At 38.1% G+C, this 27,543-nt stretch overlaps 1 protein-coding gene across 6 annotated transcripts in view; it reads right to left on the bottom strand.

Annotated features, from left to right (window-relative positions):
* RAB27B (RAB27B, member RAS oncogene family) overlaps positions 1–27,543 on the bottom strand; it is a 157,973-nt gene that overhangs the window by 22,515 nt on the left and 107,915 nt on the right. For 2 of the 6 annotated variants that reach the window (XM_070275671.1, XM_023647829.2), the window contains one exon: positions 59–131. The exons of 3 other annotated variants lie outside the window; for them this stretch is intronic. In XM_070275671.1, the coding sequence (XP_070131772.1) occupies positions 59–84 (26 nt within the window). In that variant the 5' untranslated portion in view covers positions 85–131. Of the gene's footprint in view, positions 1–58; positions 132–5,167; positions 5,480–27,543 lie in introns of those variants that run through there. One more of the 6 variants, XM_014727868.3, reaches the window with a different exon arrangement.

The raw sequence follows: 27,543 nt of genomic DNA, 5'->3' as shown, positions 1-27,543 counted from the left end.
TACCCGACTGGGCTGGCTCCTGCTGCAAAATAGTTTTAAGCATTTAATATTAACTTACTCAACTTCAAGGCCTGGCTTTGGCATTTCCCTCCAAAATCTCCAAAAGAAGCCCAGTGGATGCTGACATGTCTCTGTAATGAGCAAGTGAACCAAAGAAGAACTTTCACTTTAAATGTACACATTAGCCTAGAGCTCACATTGATGATTTAAAGAAAAAGTTGGCTTCTAGCCCAATTTACAGTGTATTAAGCCACTTTTATGGCTTGGAATAAGAGCATCTTTAGATATTACTCAAGTTAAAGGCTTCATGACATTCAAAATTAGAAACTTCATAGATGCCTCTCTACAATGTTACCATGTAGGATTTTATGACTGGTAAGAATCATGCTCAGGCAATTCTAATAGAATGTACCAATTAACAGAATTTTCATATACATATAATTATTTTTACCAGAGAAAGCAATTTGTGACTATGAAGACAAAAATGCTGCACACCAGACAACTGTAGCAAAAATAACAAAAGTATCAAACTATTAGAAAAGGTATTTGTGACAACTCAGATGATAACAGAATGCTATCTAACAACAGTTACATTGCCTTATTATATATTAGGCATCATTCTAAGCACAAATTACTAAGGACGAATACATTTAATCTTTAAAACAACCCAACAACATTACAGATTCAACTCAATCACTACCAAAATCTAGCTGCCTGTTGGCAGAAATTATAAGCCGATCCTAAAATTCACATGAAAATGCTAGGGAAATGGAATAGTCAAAATAATCTTGACCTAATAACAAAGTTGGAGAATTCATATTTCCCAATTTCAAAACTTATTACAAAATTACAGCAATCAATACAGTGTGGCATTGGCTTAAGGGTAGCCATATAGATCAATGGAATAGAATTGAGTCCAGAAATAAATTCTTACATTTATGGTCAATTATGCCAAGGTTGCCAAGACAATTTAATGGGGAAAGAATAGGCTTTTCAACAAATGGTGCAGTGGCAACTGGATAGCCACTTTCAAAAGAATGAATTTGAACTCCTGCCTTACACCATATACCAAAATTAACAGAAAATGGATCACAGGCCTAAATGTAAGAGCTAAAACTATGAAACTCTTAGAAGAAAACATAGGAGTAAATACCTATAACCTTAGATTGGGAAATAGTTTCTTAGATATAATACCAAAGGAATTAGTGACAAAAGAAAACATAGATAAATGGATTTCATTACAATTAAAAACTTTAATGCTTCAAAAGACACAATGAAACAAGGCAAAATACAACCCCCAAACTGGGTGAGAATATTTGCAAATCGCATATCTGACAAAGGACTTGAATCTAGACTATATAAGGAATTCTTACAACTCAATAATAAAAAGACAAATAACCCAATTAAAAAATGGATGAAGGATTTAAATAGATATATTTCTCCAAAGATGATATATAAATGGCCAATAAGCACATGAAAAGATGCTAAGACAGCATTAGTCATTAGAAAAGTACAAATCAAAACCACAATGAAATACCACTTCATATCCACTAGGATGATTGTAATAAAAATATGAACAATAACAAGTGCTGGGGGAGCTGTGGAGAAATGCAGCTCTCCTATATTGCTGGTGGGAACGCAAATGGTGCAGCCACTTTGGAAAACAGTTTGCTACTTCCTAAAAAGGTAAACATAGAGTGACCCTAAGACACACCAATTATACTCCTAGGTCTACATCCGAAAGAAATTAAAACATATATCTCTGCAAAAACTTATATAAAAATGCTCATAACAGCCTCAAACTGTAAACAACCCAAGCATCTATTAGTGGATGAATATATAAACAAAATGTGGCATACCCATACAATGGAATATTACTCAGCCAAATAAAGGAATGAAGGACTGACATGTGGCACAACACAGATGAACCCTGAAAACATTATGCTAAGTGAAAGAAGCCAGAAGCAAAGGCTACATATTTTATGATTCCATTTACATGAAATGTTCAGAGGAGGCAAACCCATAGAGACAGAATGTAATATACTGTTTGCCAGAGGATGTAGAGAGGAGGAATGGGGAGTGACTACCAGTGGATATGAGGTTTTCTTGGAGGCGTGATGAAAATGTCTGGATATATATAGTAATGGTGGCGCATCTTTGTGAATATACTAAAAACCACTGAATTGTATACTTTAACAGGATGGATTTTACAGCATATGAATTATATCTCAGTAAAGCTGGAGGTCGGCCCCATGGCCAAGTGGTTAAGTTCGCAGGCTCCACTTCAGTAGCCTGGGGTTTGTCAGTTCAGATCCTGGGTGTGGACCTACACACTGCTCGTCAGGCCATGCTGAGGCAGTGTCCCATATAGAAGAACTAGAATGACTTAGAACTAGATATACAACTATGTACTGAGGTTTTGGGGAGAAAAAAAATAATAAAGTTATTATTTTAAAAACCCAACAAGCTAAGAATATTATATTTTATTTTAAAAGTAATTGATTTGACCTAGCTCCACTAGGTAGGTGTTAATTAATCCCTGTTTATAATGAAGCCACTTATTCATAAGTGTCATGTGTATTCAAATAATGATACTCTCCTGAAATCTAACGGAAAGGGCCTGTAGAGTATACTCTATGAGCCTAATTCTCACAAATAAAATAATGTCTTATTTAAAGACTATTCAATATTTGATAGGGTCCTGATAGCCCACCTACTGAGCAAATGTGCTCACCAATCAGGACCGAGTAATGGAAAATCACTGAGAAACAGCAGGGCCGCTTGGTTATCAGGACCCTGTGAAACAACTCTGGAATGTAACTTGAGTGCACACACAATCCAGTGGGTCCCCACCCTGACTGATGGTCAATATTCCCTGGGAGGTTTACAAAGACAAACTCTAGAGCCTCTCCAGAAAGGCTAAGCCAGAATCCCTCCAGGCAGATCCCAGAACCTGGAGTTGAAACATCCCACTAAACGACAACAGAAGAGCAGCCAGGTTTGGGAGCCATTTTTTCCCATCATCATTCTTTACCTTGACACACATCTATAGGAAACTATTCCTGAAGGTCGAGACTCTGTAACCCCCTTCAGCAACTCATTCTAGTATAGACAAACCCATTGATCAAGAAAGGAGTCAGTTTATCTAGTTCCATCCTGTTACAGTTTAGAGCAATTTCCTCTTGCTGATTGTGATCAGCAAAGCTTGGCATACAGCAGTGGATTCCTTCTTTTGCTGAGACGCATTATTACAATGCCCTTAAAACACTTTATCAACTACATAGAATTTTGTTCCTTCACATATTCTAAATTTTGTTTCCCTGAAAATTAGTAGCCCCAAAACATTATTTTACTCACTCTAAACACATATACTACATGCACTGAACATGTTGCACAAATGTTTGGATTCAACAAATTAAGCTACAAGAATTTTTTGAAAGATTTAGTATTTGACCTGAAAAGCTATTCCACTTGTCTTCATAAGTGGGCTGCATGACTTACTATTTATAAAGGAGTTATACCTTTTTTTTTACACTTTCCTAGGTCCTTTTAGCCAAGACTTCAGCTGGAAGCAAGAAAAGTAAAAGTTAAATTCCTTGAAATTATGCAAAGCTTTATATTGAAAGCATCTTTGACATCTTATATCTCTTTCAGGCTGGAAATTCTTGTGATGCAATAAAGGAGATTAGTAAGTATACACAAAGAGGCCAACACCTCCCTAAGATCAATCAGCAAGACCAGAAAATGGGTTTTCCAACTTAGCGGTTCTCAAACTTGGCTGCTTTTAAAATTACCTGATGCCCAGGCCATATGCCAAACCAAGTAAATCTGAATCCTGATGATGAGATAAAAGCATTAATATTTTTTTCATTGCTCTCTAGATGATTTCAATGTGCAGCCAAGTTTCAGAACCACTGCCCCACCTCTTAGCCCAGAGACTCCCCACTGCCGATGGATGATTCCTAGTTTGAACAGCAGGAGGTAACCTCAATCTCACACTAAAGGTAATAGGAGAGAAGAGTGGACCACATTGATGAAGACATATCTTTTCCTAAGACAGTGGCTAGTTGGGAAAATGGTTCTTTTCCCACCATAGGCACTGCCTCAAAAGGCCAAGCAGCACCAGCACCAGTATCTCGACTGTTCCTATCCCTCATCATGAGAAGAGCATGCCATCCTCTACGATGTCGGTCAATCCATCTCTTTTCTCCGTAGAGGTATTTGATACATGAAAGGACGTTAAGTGTATATCTGTAAATTGAATCTTCTACTCCTAAGCAACGTCTCCCCATGGAAAAAGATATGGTGTTAAGTTATAGATGTTCATTTAATAAGATGTTTTACTAAGTTTTCAGACATTGGCCTCATAATCTTGCAAACTGGGTTCATTTTCCAGTTGGCTGCTGCTTTGAGGAAGTCATGCCAAACTCTGACTGCTCTGCTTCACTATCTGAGAAAGGGTTTCTAACCAAAATATCTCCCCACAAAGTCTGCCTCCCTGTGAGGAAGCCAAATTAGACAGCATCTATGAGTTCACAGGCAAATATCCATGAAAATAAGATGAGTGCCACGTGATTACAATTTTCTCACTTAAACATAATTCTAGGTAATTCATAGAATAAGAACGATAAAAAAATCCAAGACCTCTTTAGGAAAAGAATGTTGGTTGGTCATTGTTTTGCTGATATTTAACCAGAAGCATTTTATGAGCTTAATAAATGCTGGAGAAGAGAGATTATATCTACAAAGAATGGAGTTAGTCCAAAGAAAGTGCTTATTTGTCTCACAAGGGTTCTTTCGACATGATGTAGGTGCTTATGTTAATTGAAATTTCTAAATTGGAATTTTATTTCTACAATACATAAGGTTTGAGGCTGAATAGAAAATAAAGAAGGCTATTATATGTGGTTCTTAACCCTTATGTGGTTGGGGAGAAAATAGACAAATGTTAAGTCCCTTCATCTCACAAGTTATTTGAAATGAGGTCTACACCAAAAAATTTAAGGCTCTAAGTCTGACAGGTGTTCAGAGGAGAGAGAAAAACTCATAAACGGAGGTGTAGGTGGGAGCAGAAATAATCAGGAGGGCTTCATAGAGGAGGTGAGAGGAGTGCTGGAGCTTGATGGAGAAAGGGGAGAGAGAGGGACTGGATGAGGGGAGCACTCACTGGTCTGGAGGCAGAATGGGCGCCCAGTGTCACTGACTGCAGGAAACTTGGCTTAGATGGAAGCAGAAGCATTCTGAGGGGGCCTTGGCTGATGAGCTTGGATCTGCAAGATCAAGTGCTGACTGTGGTGTAATGGTAAGACGTTGGAGTCCACAGTCCTGGGTTTATAAGTTCAGTTTTAGCCATTTACCAACCACGTGGCCATGGGCAAGTTATTTAACTTCTTATCTTCAGGTCTTTCTCCACAGTTGGAAGTCTGTAAAATACCTGATTCAATGCATTCAGTCACCACGAATTCCCCTCCACACTTGACTTGCCAAGAAATAGGGAACCAGAAAAAAATACAATGACACAATGTACCAAAAACAAAATAATCAACTAACATAGGATATTTTATAGCCTAAAATGAAGTCACCAAATTTCTCATTTGGTGGTGACAAATGAGGTGTAGAACAAAGGAGGTGTAGAAATCCCAAGGAAAAGGCATGGTTAAATTTATAAAGGGTAGTTTTACTTCTACTTAACAAAGCACTAGATTATTTCAGCCACTTTATCCCCTGCTGGAGCTCTGATTAAAAATACAAGATGTCAACAATGACTAATTACAGCTTTAATGGGTCTATTGTTTACTTCTTGGCAGTGACCTAATCAACTGACCATGTCTTAAAGTCACCTAGCATTTTCCAGTATAAAATATTTATAATTTTGTCTTTGACAACTTTCGCCCCCAACTGTTATTGGTGAGAAAAGAAAAGTTATCATTAGCAGGAAGACATTTATAATTATGCCCACCTTTCCCTGCTGTTTGGTGTATTTTAAAGTCTAACCAGAAGACAGCAGAAAGCAGCTTCTTAGTGCCTGCTCTGAGCCTAAGTTTCTGACAATGGAGAGAGTCCTGACACGGCAATACAGCTCTCTGTCCTACAATATTCTTTAACTTTAGAGTTGGTGAACATTTTTTGGTTAGTAATAATTTAGGGTTGAGAAAAGTCATGAAATATTCAAAAGTGTGAGTGCTTACTGAAATTACACTTATCAAAAGGGTGCTACTCAACATTATGTTGAGTGAAATAAGCCAGACAGAGAAAGACGAACTCTGTATGACTCCACTCATAGGTGGTAGTTAACATATGGACAAAGAGAACTGATCGGTGGTTGCCAGGGGAAAGGGGGGTGGGGGAAGGGCACTAGGGGTGAAGTGGTGTACCCACAACATGACTAATAATGATGTACAGCTGTAATTTCACAAGGATGTTAACTTTCATAACCTTAATAAAAAAAAAAGGGGTGCTACTCAGAACTTTGCATTATGCTTTTGTCCAACTTTGCCTCAAACTGAGACAGGGACTTCCATGTGGAAACATACTGTCTTAACTGTTCATATCCACAGCGACTATGCTCACTGAGAAAGAATCATGACTTCAGCAAAGAAATAAATGCCAAGAGTTGGAGTTTTTATAAACTAAGATTTGTTGTAAGACAGGCCTTATGAAATGAGCTTTGCCCGTATTTTCCAGAGTTGACCTAAATTGAGGGAAAGCTTGTGGCATGCTGCAAGAACAGAGAAGAGGTTATATTATATCTCATCTCGGCAACATTGCCCGCCTGAAGTCCACTCTTGCCCAAGGAAAAACATGATTCCATTTTCCACTAAAGATTCACATTTTACTTTCTGGTATTTTTGAACAAAAAGACAAATATCGTAATTTACTACAATAAGTCAAAATACTGAAAGTAAATGTTAACATTTTGGGAGAAAAAATTCACAGTAAGCTGACACAAAGACTACATTTGCTGCATCTGACGCTTCCCCGTTTACAGAAGGTCTGTGTCTCTAAGAAATTCCTCGGAATCCATCCATTTCCCCAACATCAAAGAATACTCCTCCTTTATCATTTCCATCAACTTTTTAAAAGGAAAATCCAGATATCTTTCTTTCACTGTCTTATTTCCTAAGGTTCCAGCGACCTTAACTGCAAGCGAGGGGTTCCTTATAACTAAGCAAAAGGTTTTCCTGCTGGAATCTGAGCACATTTTGGTAGGTATTATTATCACAATAAGAGGCCAAATTATGAAAGCTAAATGCTTGCATGTTAAATTTCAGAAATATAAATTCTAGTTACATAGAATAAGAAAGAAGTTTCACATTCATTCTGTCTATGTATTTCTTTTGCATACATTAAGGTGAATTTGCCATTGTATGTGATTATTAGGGGGTTGCATTTCAGAATAAATTTGGTTCTGCTCTTCTCTGATAATGTTACGAAGCAGTCAGTCTTCCAGTTCATGTTACGCAATGGCAAACAGAGGGTAATATTAAGTCCATTGTCTTCTAATTAAGCAAAGGGTGGGACTATGATATTACACACCTTTAAATCTTCCAACATCATCTGAAAGAGCTGACTTTCCCTGGGCTCTAAAGCAGAAACCAGTTTTATAAACCCAACTGTAGGTAAGGTGTCCTGTTGAATCATTACAAATGTCACCAAAGGACATACTATATTTCATGGTAGATAGGTTTATATTTTCTTAAGCAATAAAAATAAGTTGGATAAAATATGAGGAATGAGTATAAGAACGCCAGTTGGAACATTTTTTCCTCCAGCATAACGGCATTGACTGGGTTATATCAGGTATTAATTGCAAAGGATCAGCAGTGTCAGAATAGCACATATGCATGCATGAACTCATACACACACTCATGCACACTCACACATGCACACGCTCATGCATACACACACATCCACACACGCGTGGAGGCACATCAAGCATGGATCATTAGGCCTGTGCATACACTCCATAAAAGCCAATCTTCTATCGAAACTGTTCTTGTCAGAAGATAGGTCTGTTCTGAATGTTTTTGGAGTAAGCCAGAAATATAAACAATTTACCATATAAGTTTTATAAAATACATGAATTTGGATTTTTTCTATGCCCATAATTCAAAGTAGGAGACTGAGATCATCTTTTTTGTCGAGAATTTGGTGCAAGTTATGCAACACGCAAAGGCTGCTCTACCTGTAAAGTGTGAGGGCAGTGATGGGGGGGAGGAAGTACTTGGGAAACGATTCCTAGATCGCTTGACCTGGGAGTAAGGGGGTACTAATTTCCCGGATGGGCGGAAGAGGACAGCGGGAGGAGCCTTCATAAAAGGAGTCGGAGGAACAGTAGGGCACCGCATACCCTCAGCCTTGTTAAATGAGCCCTGATGGATTGCCTGGGTGGAGGCCTTAGGAGGCAGGGCATTACGTTTGGCACAGGGTGTTTTAAAGGAAAGATCAAAAAGTTGCCTGAGGACTCTTTACCGTCAACGGCCTCTCCAAATCCTGCCTTTGATGAAAATAGTACAGTAAACACATTTACAGAACCTCTGTATGTAGAACACTAAACTCAGGAGAGAGGAGGAAACGAAAGAAGAATATGGAAATACATGTGAGATGGTTTAGAAACATCTAAAAAACAACAATAATGAAGTTTTAGGTAAGATATTGAAGAAAGAGTGTGGATTTTATAATTAAAATTAGACTTTACAATATAGGTACAGCACAGCAACTTTTCTAAAGCAAGAACACTAATCTCCGCCAGAGAGAAATCCCCCACATCCACTCCTTTACTCATTCACTCGCCCAACAAACCTTTACTGGGCCCCTACTATGCACTGGCCAGAGTCTATTGTGGGGATTCAGTGAAATAGCATAAGGTGTTCGGCTACCCTCCCAAGACAACTGTAATAGCTGCAGCAACCACGTGCTCTGGAATGCCCACCCCCTGCCCAGTTTGCGCCTCCTATGCTCTTCACAGCATCCACTTTCCCTCTCAGACGGGTCCTAATCTGAACAAACCCTATGGACACTGCTGAGCCTCCTAACTAGGATTCCTGCCTCCAGTTTTGCCTTCTCCCAACCAGTCTCCACAGAACAAGCAGAACTGTCTTTTAAAAATGCAGGTCAGACCACATCTCGATTCTGCTTAATATTTTCCAGTGGCATTCCATCAAACTGCAAAGAAAACCCAAAGTTTTCTTTTTATCTTCTGCCCCACAAAGTCCACATAACCTGACTGACTGTTCTCGATTCTTTGAAGAACCACCTTTCGTCCTGTCTTTTGGCCTCTGCACTGGCTGTTCCCTCTGCCGATCACCTTTCCTCCTCCCCTATTTTCACAAGCTGTCGCCTTACTATCATTCAGTTCTCCGTTTAAATGTTTCATCATCAGGGAGATCTTGTAGGGCCCCCAAATCTAAAGAAGGCTCCCATTCACTTTCTGCGGCTTCACCCTATTTTAATTTTTTGTATAGCTCCTCTCCCCAGCTGATGTCTGTCTTCTTATTTATTATCACTTGCTTTCACCTCTAGAATTCAAGCTCTGGGAGGGCAGAATCTGTGCATGCTTCGTTCACTTTGGGGCCTAGCTCCAAATAGATGCTCCACAAATATTTTCTGGACACACTTAAATATATGCTCTGTTAGATCTAATTTAGTGTGGTTCTATAATAAAGCCTACTGGTCTTGGGGAACTTGAGGTTGTACACTGAAAAACCCTGAATAATCTATATAAGAAAAATATCTTTACCATCCAAGTTAGCTTAGAGGTTGAAAAAAGCAAAAGACAAAAAACTAAAACTCACAAGTATGAAACTATAGAATTAAAGGACACTGATGGGTGAGTGTACAGTTTCCAACTTTATTACTAGCTGTTTTTAAGACAGTAAAGGACTTAATACCTACTTCTGCTTTCTTGGTTTTCAAAACCATGTTGAGTAAAAACAGGTGATGGGGGATTTTGATGAGGTGCTGGAAAGGGTCTTATTTCAGTGCTCCGGGGTAAGATTACTGAAGAGGGAATCTCTTTTGGGTTCCTGGACCCAATCTCAACATGTGTGTTGGAAGTCTTCCCCACACCAACAAGCAATTCTTGGACACCAGCAGGGTGTCTGAGAATTCAACTCAATTCTGATGCTACTTACCTGGAGATAGCATCATATTCCACAGGTAGAGGGCTCAGTCCATAAGACCGCCCTCCACTTCAGACTCTAATCGCAAGTCCAGGTTGGTACCTGTACTTCTGACCACCTGGCTATAAATCAGAGGTTCCTATGACCCTATCCTTGGGTTTGATTAATTTGCTAGAAGGGCTCACAGCACTCAGGAAACCTGTTTACTCACTAGATTACCAATTTATTACAAAGGATATTAAAGGATATGAATCAATTGCTAGATGAAGAGATACGTAAGGTGAGGTCCCAAACAAAGGAGCTTCTGTCCTCATGGAGCTTGGCCGGCATGGTGGCAGGTGGAAGTTGTCTGGTTCCCCAACCAGGTGTGATTGATTAACTTATTGGCCATGAGTGATTGATTCAACCTCCAGCTCCTCGCCCCTCCCTGGAAATCAGGGGGTGGGGCTGAAAGTTCCAACCCTCTGTTCATGGTTGGTTCTCCTAACAACCAGCCCCATCCGCAGGTGCTTTCCAAAAGTCACCTCATTAACATAAACTCAGTTGTGCTGGAAGGGGGCTTGTTATCAAAAACAAAACACCTGTTTCACTTTTATGGCTTTGAAGAGTTTTTAGGAACTAAGGACAAGAGACCAAATATGATACCAATAGATGCTCCCACTGCTCTTATCACTTAGGAAATTCCAAGACTTTTGGGAGATGAGCCAGGAACTGTGGATGAAGACCAAACATACATGAGAAATGTATTTTGGTCATCTGAATGACTAAATATGTATGTTTCTTATAAGTCACAATATCTCAAATGTCATGCAAGAGAATCATTGGCTCAAACCCTCATTTCTGCCATCCCATATGTATGGCTTTTAATGGAGCAAGATAACGGCCCATTATCTTGGACATCAACTTTTGAGGATACATAATAAAAATAACCTGTATTTGAAGTAAAAGCAAGAATCATATTTTAAATGTATAAAAATGGCTAGTGTTTAAGGAAAATTCAAGAAAACATTATCACCACAGAATGCAGAAAACTAACATTATATGTAAACTGGAGGATGAAGATTGCTACTGAGCCACTGTTCTCACTTTGGACTTGATTCTTGGAGAAAAGATAAATTAATTGCTCAGTAAGAGATTAGACTCCGGAGGCAGGTCTGTCTGTGGAAAAACTGCTATGTTGAATTCTCACAACCAATATTATAGAGATATTATGGAGGATTAGGAAATTTTTTACTTAATTCATCTACTTTAGTTTTCAACCTCCGCATATTTTTGAAATAAAGGTTATGGTTAATCTTCCTCCATGTGTAACAAAGGCAAGCTACTAGAAAATCTCCTGTGTTTGTGTTTTCTATTACTTTTTCCATAATAGTTCTTTAAATGGCCTCTATAGACAGCTTTTTTTTTTCTCTTTTTTTTTTTTGGTGAAGAAGATTCACTCTAAGCTAACATCTGTGCCAATCTTCCTCTATTTTGCATGTGGGTTGTTGCCACAGCATGGCTTGACAAATGTAGGTCTAAGTCCAGGATCCTAACGTGGGAACCTGGGCTGCCAAAGCAGAGTGCACCCCACTTAACTACTATGCCACAGGGCCAGCCCCTGTAGACAGCTTTTTTGAGGTGTTCTGAAAGACCTTCCGGGACCCCAGCATCTGACCAGCCACAGTGCCAGAAATCCCCATGAAATCCTCATGAATAGACATTCCTAACAGGCCTAGTGGAAAGAAGCAATGTTAACTGCATTAGGATAAGAGTCACCAAGGAGGTAATATGTTAACTAGTTCACTCATTAGTGTTGATTAGGTTAACTCATTAAACTCATCACCTCCCACAGTCACCTAAACTTTCTTCCAAGACAAGTTTTTGATTATCAGATTGCCTGGTAAAAAGAGACACAACATATTTTCTTGAATGGACAATGAAAAAGAGGTAAAGATTATAACAGGGCATATTTGTATTAATAAAATTCCTGAATGGGAAAGTAGAGAAGAAACTTAGAATAAAGTCAATGGGCAGATAGAGGGACACTAAAAAAAGGGAGGGGGTCCAAAGTCAAGCCCCTCTCTCCCCTCCCTCACTATTTTGTTCCTAGCTGGCCCTGAAGATGTCATAACACATTCTAAATAGAGTAACTGGTCTCAGCCCACATTTGTTGAGCTCTTCAGATTCTACAGGCTATTGTAAATAATTAACTTGGGAAAACCACTCTGCCCTTTACTGGTGGCATTTAACTGAATCTATAATAATCTGCATTTGCTAATATACTAAGTCTAAAGCTATGTGTTGAAATAAGATGCAAGAAAATAGTGAGGAGTAAAGGAGAAATACCAAATTGTTCAGCTAGAATTTCTGAAGACACAATCTCATTACTGGACTCCAGATGTAAAAGAAGCCACAGGCAAAAAGCTACCAAAATATTCAAATGCAAGTGGTCTGAAGAGAGAGGAAGAAGTGAGGTGAAAATGTTAGAAGTGAGATAATGAAAGGCCTGAGCTGGACGAAGGGGAACTTTGTAATCTCCCAACAAGAGCTATCTGTCATTGTCAGCTTACAAAGGCAGTCCTTCAACCAAAAGAAGGTGTACTAACAGTAATACACACAAAGAGAAGCCCCTGTACGGTAAAGCACACATGGCTGTGACACTTGTGAAAAAGAACAAGAAGCTGCAAACAATTCATAGAATTAACAAAACACTAAGAGAATTCATAAAACATTAAGAAGTTTGCAACCTAACCGCAGCCCCCCCCCCCCCCCGCCCGACCAGTTCACCTGACCCCATCACATCAACAGAGTAATTAAGAGTGGTTTTTCAGGAACTGACACTCTTTGCCTAATTCAGGCCAGCTGAGACCACCAACCCATCAACTGGGCCTGCACAAATCCTCGATAAATGATCTTTTTGATGTCAAGGAGCTAAAAACTCTACCCTCAGATCTCAGTAATATCGCCATTTTGTGAACATGTGTCCTATGAAGAGGCATGAAGCTTGACTCCGCTTGCGAAGATCATCAATGACCTCACCTCTCCTTACCACCAATCATCTATCTCCACACTGTAGACCGCCCTGCCCTTCATCCCATAAATTTTGCCCCAAGCCCTGAGTCAGGGAGACCGATCTGAGAGCATATGCCCCCATCTCCTTGCAGATCGATCTAGCAATAAAGCTGACTTCTTTTTCCAAAAGCTGATGCTGTAATAATTGGCTTTTTTAATGTGTGGCAGGCAAGGAAATCCCAATTTTGTGTGGTAACAAGTTGATCTGGTTTTCATTTTTTTTCTTCTTTCATGGTCTTTAGAGAAAACTATACTTAGAATTTCTTTGTTGCTGTCACAGCACTATCCTTTGGATTCTGGGCCAAAACTGAATTCCAAACTACTGGAATCACTCGAATTGTGGTTTCATGGATGTCTTTTTTTTTTTTTTTTTCGCAAGTCCACACTTGCCATAGACCACTAGGCATCAAGCTCTCTCTGAAACTCATTGGACCTTAAAGAGTGCTTTCTCAGCTACTTTTTGCTGAATATTAAGATTTCAAGTTTAGTTGATCTTTTAAAGATGCTTCTAGTGGATTGAAATTATCAAAATTAGAAGAATTTAAGGGGCCAGCCAGGTGGCGTGGAGGTCGGGCTCATGTGTTCCACTTCAGCTGCCCGGGCTTCACAGGTTCAGATGCCGGGCACGGACCTATGCACTGCTCATCAAGCCATGCTGTGGCAGCATCCCACATACAAAATAGAGGAAGACTGGCACAGATGTTAGCTCAGGGACAATCTTCCTCATTGGCAACAGATGTTAGCTCAGGTGTAATCTTCCTCACCAGAAAAAAAAAAAACGAATTTAAGATCCCCTTGCAGCTCTATGGTCTGAGATTCCATGATATCTGTGCTTTCAGATACAGCCCCACTGATATCCCCATATTGCCAAACTACCCAGAATGCAGTATATATCCTCAGTTTTAAAAGACAGTGTCAAGATAGTCCAACAAACATTTACTGAACATCAACTACATATATGCAAGAGGCTTTCATAAGTGCTGTAAATATAGAGACAGATGAAAGCAACTAAGCCAGGAATAGAATTCAGTTTCTTCTCTCCTCCCTGAGTCTATGCCTCAAATTTACTGGAAGATATCATTATCAGGAAATGGCCTTGAAACAGATACTCACACTGTGTTCTCTGCAGCAGAAACTAGAAGGTTTTGTGGTCTGTCTTTACATCACGCATTTCATAAAACACATCCATAAAGGAAGAGAAAAAAATATTTGGCATGTGCAGGAACAAGATATCTCCCCTAGTATTTTAATTCAGTTCCTTCATTTAGTCACACATCAAGACATGGATACGATATAGACACAATTTGAGCAGAAAGATAAGGTTTATTAGCAAAAGACACTGCTTCCCCTCCCCCTAAATGACAACTCATACTTATGTCTGTTCAAGTCTTTTTTCATAAGCTCTTCACGCTCAGGTGATCCAAGGCAGGTGAACCAACAAACACAAACTCCAGAACTACCGGGTAAAGGCTTCACAGAGATGAAAGAACCCTGAGACCCAAGGACTTTCACCCGTTTGATTTCTCTTGGCTGGTTCTCTCCAGAAGGCATTTTAGCTGAGAGAGTCATTTGTTCAGAAACAGAAACAGCTGTTCTGAATCCTTTTCCAAATTAAAAATAGGAGTTTCTGAATAGTATTAAGGAAGGTGGAATCTCAAAATTAGGTCAGATCGGGATGCGACCCTGGCAAGACTTTGGGGTCAGACATGGTTTGAATCCCAGCTCCTCTAGTTACTAGCTATGTGGCTTGAGCAACTTACTGAACCTGGGGGTCTCAGATGCCTCCTGTGTAAACGCAGTCATACAGTAGATGTGAAGTACCTGGTTTACCACTTAGCCGATGGGGACACTGAGGAGGTGGAGACGGTCTCAGCATAAAGCACTATTGGCCACAATTTCTTTGCAATCTCTGCATTTCTTTGTAACTAGTGTTGCAATTGCAAATACTCATTAATAACATTTCTCCTTTCTCATTTTCTGCACTAAACCTCAATCATGACTGCAATAAGGACTCCGTGGCTGGTCAACCTGTATTTATCTGAAACCCTGAGAGAGTCCTAAAGTTCTATAAAGAAGTAGCATAAAATATAATGCTTGTTCTAAGGGGTTTACAATATAAAAACCGATTTTTGAATAATTGCCAAAATATATTGTTAAGTAAAAACAGGTGTACATATTTGCCAAAATTCGTTGAACTGTAAACTTAAAATGGGTATATTATTTTTCTGTGTAAATTATTCCTCATTTAAAGACAATCACTGAAAAAAACATGCTGTTGCCCAAATGTAGCCCTTAGAGATTCTGATGAAACAGGTCTGGAGTGTGTGGCTTGGGTATGAAGAGTTTAAAATCATCCCAGGTTATTCTAATAAGAAAAAAATCAAAAGCCAAAAACAGAAAAATGATGTGGCGCAGTGTGAACAAGAATTTAGGGACACCAGAGTTAGCAAATGAAATTCAGGACACTCAGCTAAATTTGAATTTCAAATAAAACACCAATTAATTTTTTTGAGTAAGCATGTCCCAAATACTGCACATTTAACTGGATCTCGTGTATTTCATTTGGCAACTCTAAATAGTGTGCTAACTTTTGTGCAAAAAAAGAGAGAAAGAAGAATATGCGTATCCAAATGTTTAATTACATATGCATAAAATAGATTTTGAAGATTTGCTTGTGGGGAGGGGAACCAGACAGGAGGCAAGAAGGAAAGGGTACTTGTCACTGTATACTTTTTGTGCCTTTTGAATTTTGAACCACAGAAACGTATTACACGTTTTTTAAACAAAATTATAAAATTTAAAAATAAATGATTTCTAACAAGAGAAAAGAATATAAGGAGACAAAACTGATACATGTATTAAACTTAGAAAACAAAACTGATAGGAACTTGCCCAAACACTTTATTCTATTATACTCTGGTTTTTCAGTGTAGTTAGATGTAAGTAGAATTAATATTAACAATCACTTGTTGAGTTGCCAGACTATAATGGAATTAATATTAGCAACCTCCTGTTGAGTTGCTATTATGCTAAGCACTTTACATACATGAGTTAATTTAATCCTCATAATAATCCCTGGGGGTTTTGCAAATGAAAAGGCTGAAACTCAGAAAGGTTAATTAACTTGCCCAAGACCACACAGCTAATGATTGGCAGGCCTGGGGTTTGAATCCAGGTCTGTCAGAATCACAGCCTGTGGTTTTTAAACACAAGACAACACTACTGCCTTCCAGAGTATATATTCCTCAAGTCAGGAAATTTGTATTTGGGCATAAAAATCAATGCAAAAAGGAAGAGCGAGGAATAAGCATTTTCATATACCAACATCAGTCACTCAGAAACATGACACACCACTAAGTATTTTGTTTAAGTAAATATACAGGTAGACTTCGCTTTATGCATTGTTTGTGTTCCAGGACAGTTGTTCATAAATGACATTTCTACAAATGTTTGCATATCTAGAATAAAATTGAGAGTGTACTTTTTAGACAAACTGTTAAATTCTTTTTTAGAAGGCAGACATTTTTGTAATATGACTGACCCCAATTCCTCTGTTTTTGGACAAGGTACAAAATGAGATAATCTAGGAGTTTACTAATTGTCCTTTGGAGTTGGGGGTCTTAATACAAAGTATGACTGATGGTTTATCTGCAGAAAGGACACTTTGCTAATTTACAAAGGATTTAACCAGTTAAATTAAGTTTCTAACTTGAGCCAACCTTTAGCTAATTTATTGTTTAAATAGTATGAGTAAATATTTGCCAGGGAGAAGCAGAATGTCACTTAACTTATCAAACCATACTATTTTCATAGCTTATCAGAGACAGGAATATGTTAGAGCCTATTAGTTTTCTGTTGTGAGCGATTTTTTAAAAGATTTCTCCAAAATCTCTTTTGGTCTGCACATTCGATACATTCCCAAGTGATCTAGCTTCTTCGTATTGCAGGGCGTGGGGAGTGGGAGGAAGCGGGTTATCCATTGTATGTGACAACTACAAGACTTTCAAGAGTCTTTAAAACTAGTAATTTTAAAAACAGTTGACCAACGGTTGACCAAAAGCTATCACTGTCTGAGAAGAGAGCTGCAGACTCCTGAAGAGTTGTCAGGATTTCTGTCCAATGTTGGGCTGGGGGTGGCGGCGAGGTCTCCTTCCTCTCCATCTCAAGTGCAACCAGAGCCAGGTACGCTGAGGTTAAGGCAAGCCATGACTTCCCCATGTTCAAACTTTGTACTCCCCACCGTTACCCACGAACTCTACTGAGCAGCCAGCATTATGATTCTGAATTCAGGCTCTTCAAAAATCAACTCAGGAATAAACATTTAAAACTATGCCCCAGAGATGCTGTTGGCCAGGCAATGGCTCCATTTGTCGGTGTCAGTCGCCATCTTTGTAGAGCAGTGTTCGTACCATCATCTAAACATTCTATTTACTTTCTTCTTTATTCCTTATAAAGGCGAGCATTTTCTTTGAAAGAACAAAATTAAAGAATATATATAAAATGCTAGATGTACACCATCAAAGACTGTGTCTGAAAAGCTAAGAGTAACTGATAACTTTATACAGTAGTCCCCCGTTATCCACACAGGATATGTTCCAAGACCCCCAGCAGATGCCTGAAACTGCAGATAGTACCAAACCTTATAAATACTAAGTTTTTTCCTATACATGCATATTTGAGGTGTGACACCAAAACTAGCAAGAATTTCTTTTTCCTTCTTCACAATTTCATGAGTAGAAGATTTGTTCTTACTACAGATCTTGGCAACCTCAGCATATGATTTTTTCTTTCCCTATTAAATCGAGAACTTTCACCTTTTCACTTAAAGGATGCACTTTATGGCTTCTCTTTGGCATATCCAAATTGCCAGCATCACTACTCTTGTGCTTTGAGGCCAATATTAAGTAAAATAAGGGTTACTTGAATACAAGCCCTATGATACCGTGACAGTCAACCTGATAAGCAAAACAGCAACCAAGTGACTAACAGTTGGGTAGCGTATACAGCATGGACACACTGGACGAAGGGATGAGTGGGACGGCACAAGATTTCATCACTCCACTCAGAACTGTGCACAATTTGAAATTATGAATTATTTATTTTTGGAATTTTCCATTTAATATTTTTGGATCACAGGTGGCCGTGGGTAACTGAAACCGCAGAAAGCAAAACCAAGCATAAGGAGGGACTACTGTATTACTTAGCTCCCTGGAAACAGACACCCCTCCATCTCCCCACCCCTTACCACCCTACGCTATATCATGAAATTTACTTTTTTTTTTTTTTAAGATTTTATTTTTTTCCTTTTTCTCCCCAAAGCCCCCCGGTACATAGTTGTATATTCTTCGTTGTGGGTCCTTCTAGTTGTGGCATGTGGGATGCTGCCTCAGCATGGTTTGATGAACAGTGACATGTCCGCGCCCAGGATTCGAACCAACGAAATACTGGGCTGCCTGCAGCAGAGCGCACGAACTTAACCACTCGGGCACGGGGCCAGCCCCAGAAATTTACTTATTTTTTATATTTACATGTTTGATTCAGTACATATTTTCCAGAATGCATTACATTCTGAGAAGGGACTGCCAGTCATTAATCTACATAAAACTCATAGTATTTCCAATAAATCAAATTGCATCTCCATTTAATTGTATTTGTTATATCTAACTGAATTGAGGTTTTGTTTACTCTTCTTAGTTTTAAAAATAGGGAAATTGAATTGTTTATACCTTTTATAAACTATGATGATTAAACATTTTTTTCCTCTTAGTTTTCCAAAGCCCTCATTTTTTCCAGATAGGTCAGTAGCCTGTTCTTAATTAAACATCTCCTGATCTAGAGTCTGGGGAAATATATGTACATTTACTCATGAATAAGTCCCATGAATTTTTCCCGTTCACTATTTTAATGATATGAAAGCCCAGGACTCAATATAAAAATCTCTATACAAAAATTGCTGATAATGTAGGGTTACAAAACAGCCATAAACATTTATTTTTATAAATTCTGACAAGAATTGGGTTAATAGTCAAAGCAGGTCAAAATCAGGACAAATTAACTCAAGAATGTGGGCATCAACAAGGAATCCCTGATATATATATGTGAGGAGGTTTAAATGAATTTATGTTTTGCTGACTCCTGGTTTTTTCCTAATATTTCTTTACTTACTATTTGAACGTATACTTTATACTTTACTCTAAATCTTATCAGAAAATTATTAGCACCAGTGGTAGGATCAACTAGTAAATAAAAATGAGCATGGATATTTAAAAGACTCAACACTGGGAGGGGCAGGTACAGGTATATCTAACTACATAATCAACAGGTTATTTCTAATTACCACCACGTTCTTAATTGGTGCTCCACTGGTATGGGTTGGAGGCCACAGCATTCCTCATTCTTCTGGGCTGCCCCATGTTGACTCTGCAACCCATAGGCACATGCACATGTCCCCTTTCTACAGTGATTTTAGAGGCACCAACACAGCAGCCTGCTCAAACATATCTCCCCCTCCAATTTACCAGAAAACTGGGTAATTCCACCTTTACAATAGTTTCATCTGAAGCTCTTTAGGATGTAAATGTCAGCGTACCATGTGCTATAGTACTGCATTTCATGTCAATGTCCCAGCAATATCCAGAACTTTAGATCCCTACAGACATGCCTTCATAGAACAATGAAATAGTATTAGTGCCTTCACCTTTGGTGTTGTCAATATGAAAGCAATCATATAAGGTCCATTTTTGTATCATTTATAAAACTACAATTAGAAACATTGTGTATTATGTGCTCTGTGCCATAAAGTTACTCTCAGAATGTAACAATAGAAAAAAAAATGTCTCCCCCAGTAAATGGGTATATTTTCTTTAATCTGATAAGAAAAACTATGGTATTCATTATCTTTTTTGCCTGGAAGCTCAGATTTCAATTTTTGCTTAAATGAAAGAGTCCTCGAAGGTTCTCTTGTTCTGTTGTTAAACAACTTACTTCTCTCTTCTGGACTACATGACTCAGTTTTTGCTTGTTTTTTATTCTTCCTTCATAGCTACTTGACTGGATTTTAATCTCTAACTCTAAACTATTGCAAATCATTTTATGGGAAGAAGTAAATACAGTCAATTCCTGTTATTCACGGTAGCTTGATTCTATCAAGTCACTGCCAACACTGAATTAGTGAATATTAAACAATTATGTCTAGGGACATACACGGTGAGGTTCCTGCAAGCCTCTGGTCACAATATTTTCACCACATGATCAATACATAACCTTGTTTTGTGGGTGTTTCTGTTTAAAGACACGTTATTTAATATATACTGTTGATTCATTAACATTGAACCCACAGCCAACAGCACTGTAACTCCTGCCTGAATGAGGCCTATCTAACAGACGTGTATTCTCCATAAGACACATCACAGCCTTCTTGAGCTTAGGAACGCTAGACAGCACTTCAGCAAGATGCTCGGGGGCCATTTTAAACAGAAAAATCACCACCTAAAAGCACAAAAATGCAAAAAATGTGGAACTAAATAAACCATGAAAGGACACTTGTTTTACTGTATGAGCCGAAACAAGATGGCAGAGTGTCAACTTGTCTGACCTCAGCTGGGAACTTGTACATCAGGTATCTCAAAACTGTCCCCACTCTATGCATGTCTGTGATGACTGCAAAGAACAGTGAGTACTGATTTGGGGATTACAAATAAATTTTAGCCAGTAGGCAAATTCACAAATGCACAATCAGCAAGTCATGATGGATTGTCTATTTTCCCCAAATTAACATTATTATATTTTGACCAATTAGCACATTAGCAACAATTAGAATAGCGGATGATGGACTGGAAAGGAGGGCGCTCAGGGAACGGAACCAGGGGAAAGGACACGTTGATAACCTTGTGGAAACGTGGTGAGAAAGTTTAGAGGAAAGCCTGGAGGAGCGGATGTGAGGGGAGCAGCCAGGGAGTCCCACAGGAGCTTGGGTCCCTGGGAAAAGGATAAGAGGAACAAGGCAAGCCTGAAAAGGAGACTGTATTCACCTACTTCACAATGCTACTTTTTCCCCATTGCAGTGCCCTTTGAAGTATATCCATCATTGCTTAACTAGGAGAATTCAGGGGGATTCTTTTCTTCCCCGATAGATTCTACCCTAAATTAGAAAAATAAGCCAGGCTCTATGATCAAGTATTGTAATGCTAATATGTTAGAGGGAAAAGCAGCCTAACACATACTGAGTTAATTTTGGCCAAATCGTTAGTAAAAGTTGTAACACCAGGTTCTGAGGGGAGACTCCTCCCTCTAGTGTTGATGATGAAAAACATTATTCAACCTGGAACAGCCACATCCCTCTCGTCCACACCTCCATTTTTACAGTGACACCACCATAAAGTCACACACTAGGCAAATATTGGTAGAAAGGCAGATTGGGAAAGATAATGCGAATTTTGTAGGCCTAGTAGGAAAGCAGATCAGTCCACTCAATTAAGACATTGCACACAGTAGGTCCTCCAGGGACCTACAACTATGTGAGAAGTAGCGCTAAATGAAAACTAATTAGCTCATGAAGTGAAAATTCAGCCTGGTTTTCTGTCTGTACTTGGCTTATCACCAACACTAATTAACCCTCTTGGATCTTTCATTCAGCGAAAATTATTGGGATTATTAGCACCACAGAGCTCTGTAGATATTTTGACTCATGGCTATTTTCACAATGTTATTTCCTGTAGAGGCTATTGATGTATAAATAAACCATAACTGCACACTGTGCTTTATTCACGAACTTGGCTTGGTTCTTGAAGTGACACCCTTGTTATTTCTGACCCCACCCTGATTACTCTGATACTCCTCCCGTCTTCCCTGAAGCCATCTCAGGGTTATGGAATGGCTTTTCTTTTAGTTCTGTGGCATTTATACTTCCTGTCCTTCATTTAGATTTTCATTCTAAACATATTTGGATGAGCAATTGACATCCAGATTCCAGCATATGAGGGATGGTTGCTCTAATATTCATAGTTTTTAAAATTATTTTAACCTGATTATCTGAAAAGGAAGAAAAATGTATAGCTCCAGTTTGGCTAAACTTTATAGAATTTGAAAAAATACTTCAAAGATGACTTTATGGTTCACATTTTATATTTCAGAAGAATAGAAATGATCCTCCTGTTACCATATGATATTTTAAAGCATTAGAATCAAGTAGATTAAGCTAAACATTAGAATGTGTCTAACTTCCAAATAAGCCAGTTTCCTCAGCTTTGTTTTATAATAGTTTGACATTTGTCATCTGGCCAATGATATGCAGCAGGTATACACCAGTGTGGCTTAAATGTTCCTATTTTTCGAATTGGTCAGCAGGTGCCACACTAGCTGTTCAATGTGTTTAACATCATCCCTAGTTCCTGGGGAATCAGAAGAGGATACAGGAGAGATGGTGCAAATATATTCCTGACCTATTTTTAAAACCACTTCAAGGGCAAGTTCTCCTACAGAGAGTCAGAAGCAGCTTCTTAACATAGGGTTTACCACTGCCAAAACAAAGGATAAATTGTACTGAAAATCGAAGAGTGTAGGTATGCTATTACCACAAAGCTTTAATAAATATCAACTGTACACGGAACTAATTTATTTTAGTGCCTTTCTGAACCTCAATCATCATGAAAAGTTTTACCACAAACTCTAGTAAGGTTATGTTACTTGCTGACACTATACCTCGTGACAATGGTACAAACAAATTTGGACGGTGATTGACTTTATAGAGGTTTATAGTTTCTGCTTGTTAGCAAATAACACAAATGCATGAATTCAAGACACTTAAAACAAATATTTTCCTCTGAAACTACGAAATCTAAGGTGAAATTGTTAGTTGCAGCAGCCCTCCAAACTAAGAATATTTTTAAATAGGCATTTTGCTCTTAAAAGTAAAAACAGATAAAACCTAACTGCAAAGGGTGTCTTAAAATATATTGCAGCCAATGCTTTGAATTCTGCTTTGACCCACAGGAAAAAGGAATTGTGTCCTATTGATACGGTCTCAATGGTTGTTTTCTTTGTCTTTCTTGATATTATCATCTAAGCTTTGATGGACTTGAGAATGTCCTGAAAAACTGTGTTATGCTTAAAAATTATTTGAAAATATCTGTCCAAATTTCCTTTCACACGTAAAACTTTACAGAAATCTTTTTCTGAAAAATAGTTCAAAAACCTCGTGTCCTTGAAAAGAGACAGGAAATGATTTCAGGGCATTTGATCAAGTGTGCTAGCAGTTCTGCAAAGAAAAACTCATAAAATCTTTCTAAAAATTTCAGTAGTTATCTGCCCTATTCCTTATGGTGGAATAAATAAGAAACAGCTTACATATCACTTCTTACAAACAAGTGGGTCAACCACTTCCACATCACTTTTTAAAATTTCACTGACTTGAAATTAATTACTGTTTGGAAATAAGCCAAGTATGGATAAAAAACTAGGGCTAAATTTCCCATGATGAAATATTTAGTTTTACTTCAGGGCTATTTCTTACACTGCAGTCTTCTGCCATTAGATGGTTGACCTTCTTACTTGACAGCACTTCCAGATATGTTTATGTGGTGAATGCTGGACTCCTATTGCTTACTATAATCATTCATGCATTTTTTTTTTTTTTTTTTTGTCTCTAAGGAAAGTCAAGCGGTGATCTCTTTGCAATTCCTGTGAATTGTTTAAATCCTCAATTTTGAACCATTTTATTCTATGTAATAAATCTGTTTTTCCAGGCTTGCAGACTGAATTGGACTGAATAGTATATTAGTGTCTTATTTCTGAAGGTAACAAACTCAGAGGGCAGTAATGGTGTTAAGTATTACTCTAAAATTACCAAGATGCAAACAACCAAGAGATCTTTTGCTATCATGTATCTATGAGTTTAGCCATTTAGTTTGCAGTTGTGGATCTGGACCTGTTGAGAGAAACTACAGTTGTTTATAAGCCCACCTCTTATGCCAGCAGTTGGCTGAGGTTAGCTAAGAAAAATGCCACCATTCTTGATGGAAGAATGTTCAGGCTGGTTGATCGGTTACTATTATTTTAGACTGAGGACTAACCACAGTGTCTGCCAGTGTCTTACCAACTGAGTCTATTTACATAAACTTGTAATGTTCACCCACCAGACAGGAAACTGACAACTTATTGTCAAGGATACACAGTGGGCAGTACTGGTAAGCAGGCCTCAAACTCTATGAATGGGACAATTCCCTTTCTGAGGATGGACTTAAGAGACTCTACAAAAAGGACACCAAAGAACATTTTTAAAAATGGATGTGACCATATTTCCAGAACTAGGGATCCGACTGCTTATCTAACCCAAGGTCTGCCCTTGCAATGGAAGATCATAAATGGTGTCTGCTCAGGAAATTCCAGGCCATAGCTTCACCATCCACATAAGCTTTATTAGCTTTTACTGATAAAGTACTTTTTGCCCCAAATTGTCTCACTACAAGTCTATTCTTAAGCCTAAAACTTCTAACATTAGTCATGCCTTTGGACTTTTGATGTATGTTTAAAAGCAAATATGCTTACAGGGAAGAGTAATTCCTGAGCTGTTTTCAGCCATAGCTACATCAGCAGAAATTATTTCATCAGAAAGACTGGTCAGTCTATGGCCATACCACCCTGAATGGGCCCAATCTCGTCTGATCTCAGAAGCTAAGCAGGGTTGGGCCTGGTTAGTACTTGCATTGGAGAAAGAGCGGTCCACAAGTCATTGATTATCCAGCTTGGGAGCAACAAATTGGTACCAAGCACTGTAGAAAAATATCAAAAAAGATAAAAGTGGGCTCTGAGATAAAGTTTCGAGAGAGATTGATTTCACCGATGACTTGTACTAAAAAGAAAGTTCTTTACTCCATCTTCAATAAATGTCAAAGAAAAAAAGACTCAAAGAGACGATCTTACCTCCATGATAAAATAGACATGTAATAAAATTATTTTCCCAGACAGGAGTTTGGGGGCCATAGGGAATGTTTGGCCTTCTAAAAAGCTGCATTATTTCCAATTATATAGGAGAAGCTGAGGAATATATCATTCCTCTAAAAAGTCTGCAAAAAAGTATTTTTTTGTTTCTTCCTTAATAAAGCTTCATGACAAAAGTAACTGTTGTTAAGAACATTATGGATTTACTTATAGACACTGTTGCTATAGTATAAATGTAGTTCTGAAAAGTCACCACTGGAATGGAGATGATAAAAATATTCACTCTCCTCTTTAATTCTAGTACCAATTCATTTCAGATACAGTTAAACAGGGTAATTTTAAAGAAATGGGAATTAAGTGATATTTGCCACTCAAAAAACAAAAAGATATTATTTAAGAGCTAGTCTATTCCTCAGACTTTTCTAAATTAGCGCTGGATTTGGTTTATGTTCTCCAGGTCTGAGGGAGCTAGATAATACATCAGGTCAAGGGAAAGGCCCTAAATAGATAAAAGCTTTTACATCTGCCTTTTTATGCCCTTTTCCTCGAGACCCTTTGGTTTGGAGAAGACTTCACTGTTGCCTGGATCATTGAGTTCAACTTTGCCTTTAAATCATTCCTTGGGCCAATTTTGGCAATTCTGTTACAGAAAACTAGACTCATACAGACTATGGCTAGAAAGGAAGAAATGTTTATTTACTTTACCCTTCTTTCATCTTTTTCATACCTTGGCATATATACTATGAATGTCCTGGAATTCATTCAGGAAGCAATAGTAAGGGAAAGCAGAATTTGTAAAACTGGGTCCAGTAAAATGAAAATGATCAAATTTTCAATTTTCTTACACAATGGTCTAGACTTGAAAATTGGTGCATTCAATGTATGCATTCTTTTGGCAATAATATTTCAAAGCTTAAAATGATGGTGCTTGTTGTCAGTCATTAATCAAGGATTCATTAACAATGCAAATTTTCACACTATACAACCATGTCAGTCATAATTTATACTCATAAATTATAGGACTTTTTTTGCAATAATGATATTTGTGCCTTTTTCTTTCTATTATTATACTTCCTTATAAGTCCAAATGCTCTGCAAAACAAGAGATTTATGTCCTTATGCCCATAATGTTAGCTTCCCTATACCCAAATCTCAAATGAGAAAAAACTCACTGTCATTTCCCAAGAGAATATGAAAAATTGATGAATTTACAGAGAAGGATAATCTAGAAGATTCACAGTTGGATGATAGCTTAGTAAATAATGTAAGTAACCAAATGCTTAAGGAAAAAAGAACAAAAGTCTAAAGTCAACATTGTTCTAATTATAAATCTTGAGTGGGATATTTGTAGACATGGACTATGTGTCTAACTCATAGATGAGTCATTAAAATGATTTGTAGGACTTTTCTTCTCCATCTATAATAATGAGAACACAAACAACTGGGCTATTGGCATATTACAAGAAATTTTCATGAAAAACACATTTTGTTCAGAGCTAGATGCCTGAAATGATGCATCCATAACAAAGAAAGTTTTACACACCTAGAATCCAGAAAGAACAGAGAGAACATCTCCCTTGGACAAGAAGGCATGCAGAATGTTCTCATACAGGTTATTTAATAATCAGAAAAACTTGCGATGGAGAGTGAGAGGCAATCAGATAGTTGTATAAAAAATGTTTGTAAATATGATAAAATATTTCCCAAAGTTTTTCAAGCAGTGAACTGGAGAGAGTATTAACATGGGAATGGAGATGAGGTGAGGAAGAGGAGGTAGGAGAAAGAGAAGTCAATCACTTGACAGATATTTACAAGCCAATCATTTGACAATATTTCACATATTATTGGAAATTTCAAAAGTAATCAATACAAGAGACTTATTCTGGAGGCCAGCACTGTGGCTGAGTGGTTGAGTTCACATGCTCCACTTCGGCAGCCCGGGGTTCACTGGTTCAGATCCTGGGCACGAACCTATACATTGCTCATTAAGCCATGCTGTGGTGGCATCCCACATAAAAGAACTAGAATGACTTACAACTAGCATGTACAACTATGTACTAGGGCTTTGGGGAGAATTAAAAAAAAGAGGAAGATTGGCAACAGATGTTAGCTCAGCGCCAATCCTCCTCACCAAAAAGCATACCTAAAAAAAACCCAAAAGACTTATTCTTTAATTCCTTTAGATCATCAAGATACATTCTCTGATGTTTTGGTAGGTAGATCTTGAGATTAAAAGTGTTGTAAATGCAGTCACAGCAGGGCTAGAACGAAGCTACTGAGTAAAATGAAGAGAATGCGAATTAATTTGTTCTTAAAGTAATATGGGCTGGGGATCAGTTATTAAAGCATGATATTAATGAGCCCAAATCAATATATTCAGTCACTTTAGGAAGCTGCTAGGTTTTCCATTCTGTGGTACTAGAACACATTT

This window comes from Equus caballus, chromosome 8 (genome assembly GCF_041296265.1).
Source record: "Equus caballus isolate H_3958 breed thoroughbred chromosome 8, TB-T2T, whole genome shotgun sequence".
In the NCBI taxonomy this organism is placed as follows: Eukaryota; Metazoa; Chordata; class Mammalia; order Perissodactyla; family Equidae; genus Equus; species Equus caballus.
Note: the sequence above shows the minus strand (reverse complement) of the source record. Positions and strands in the feature narration are given on the sequence as shown.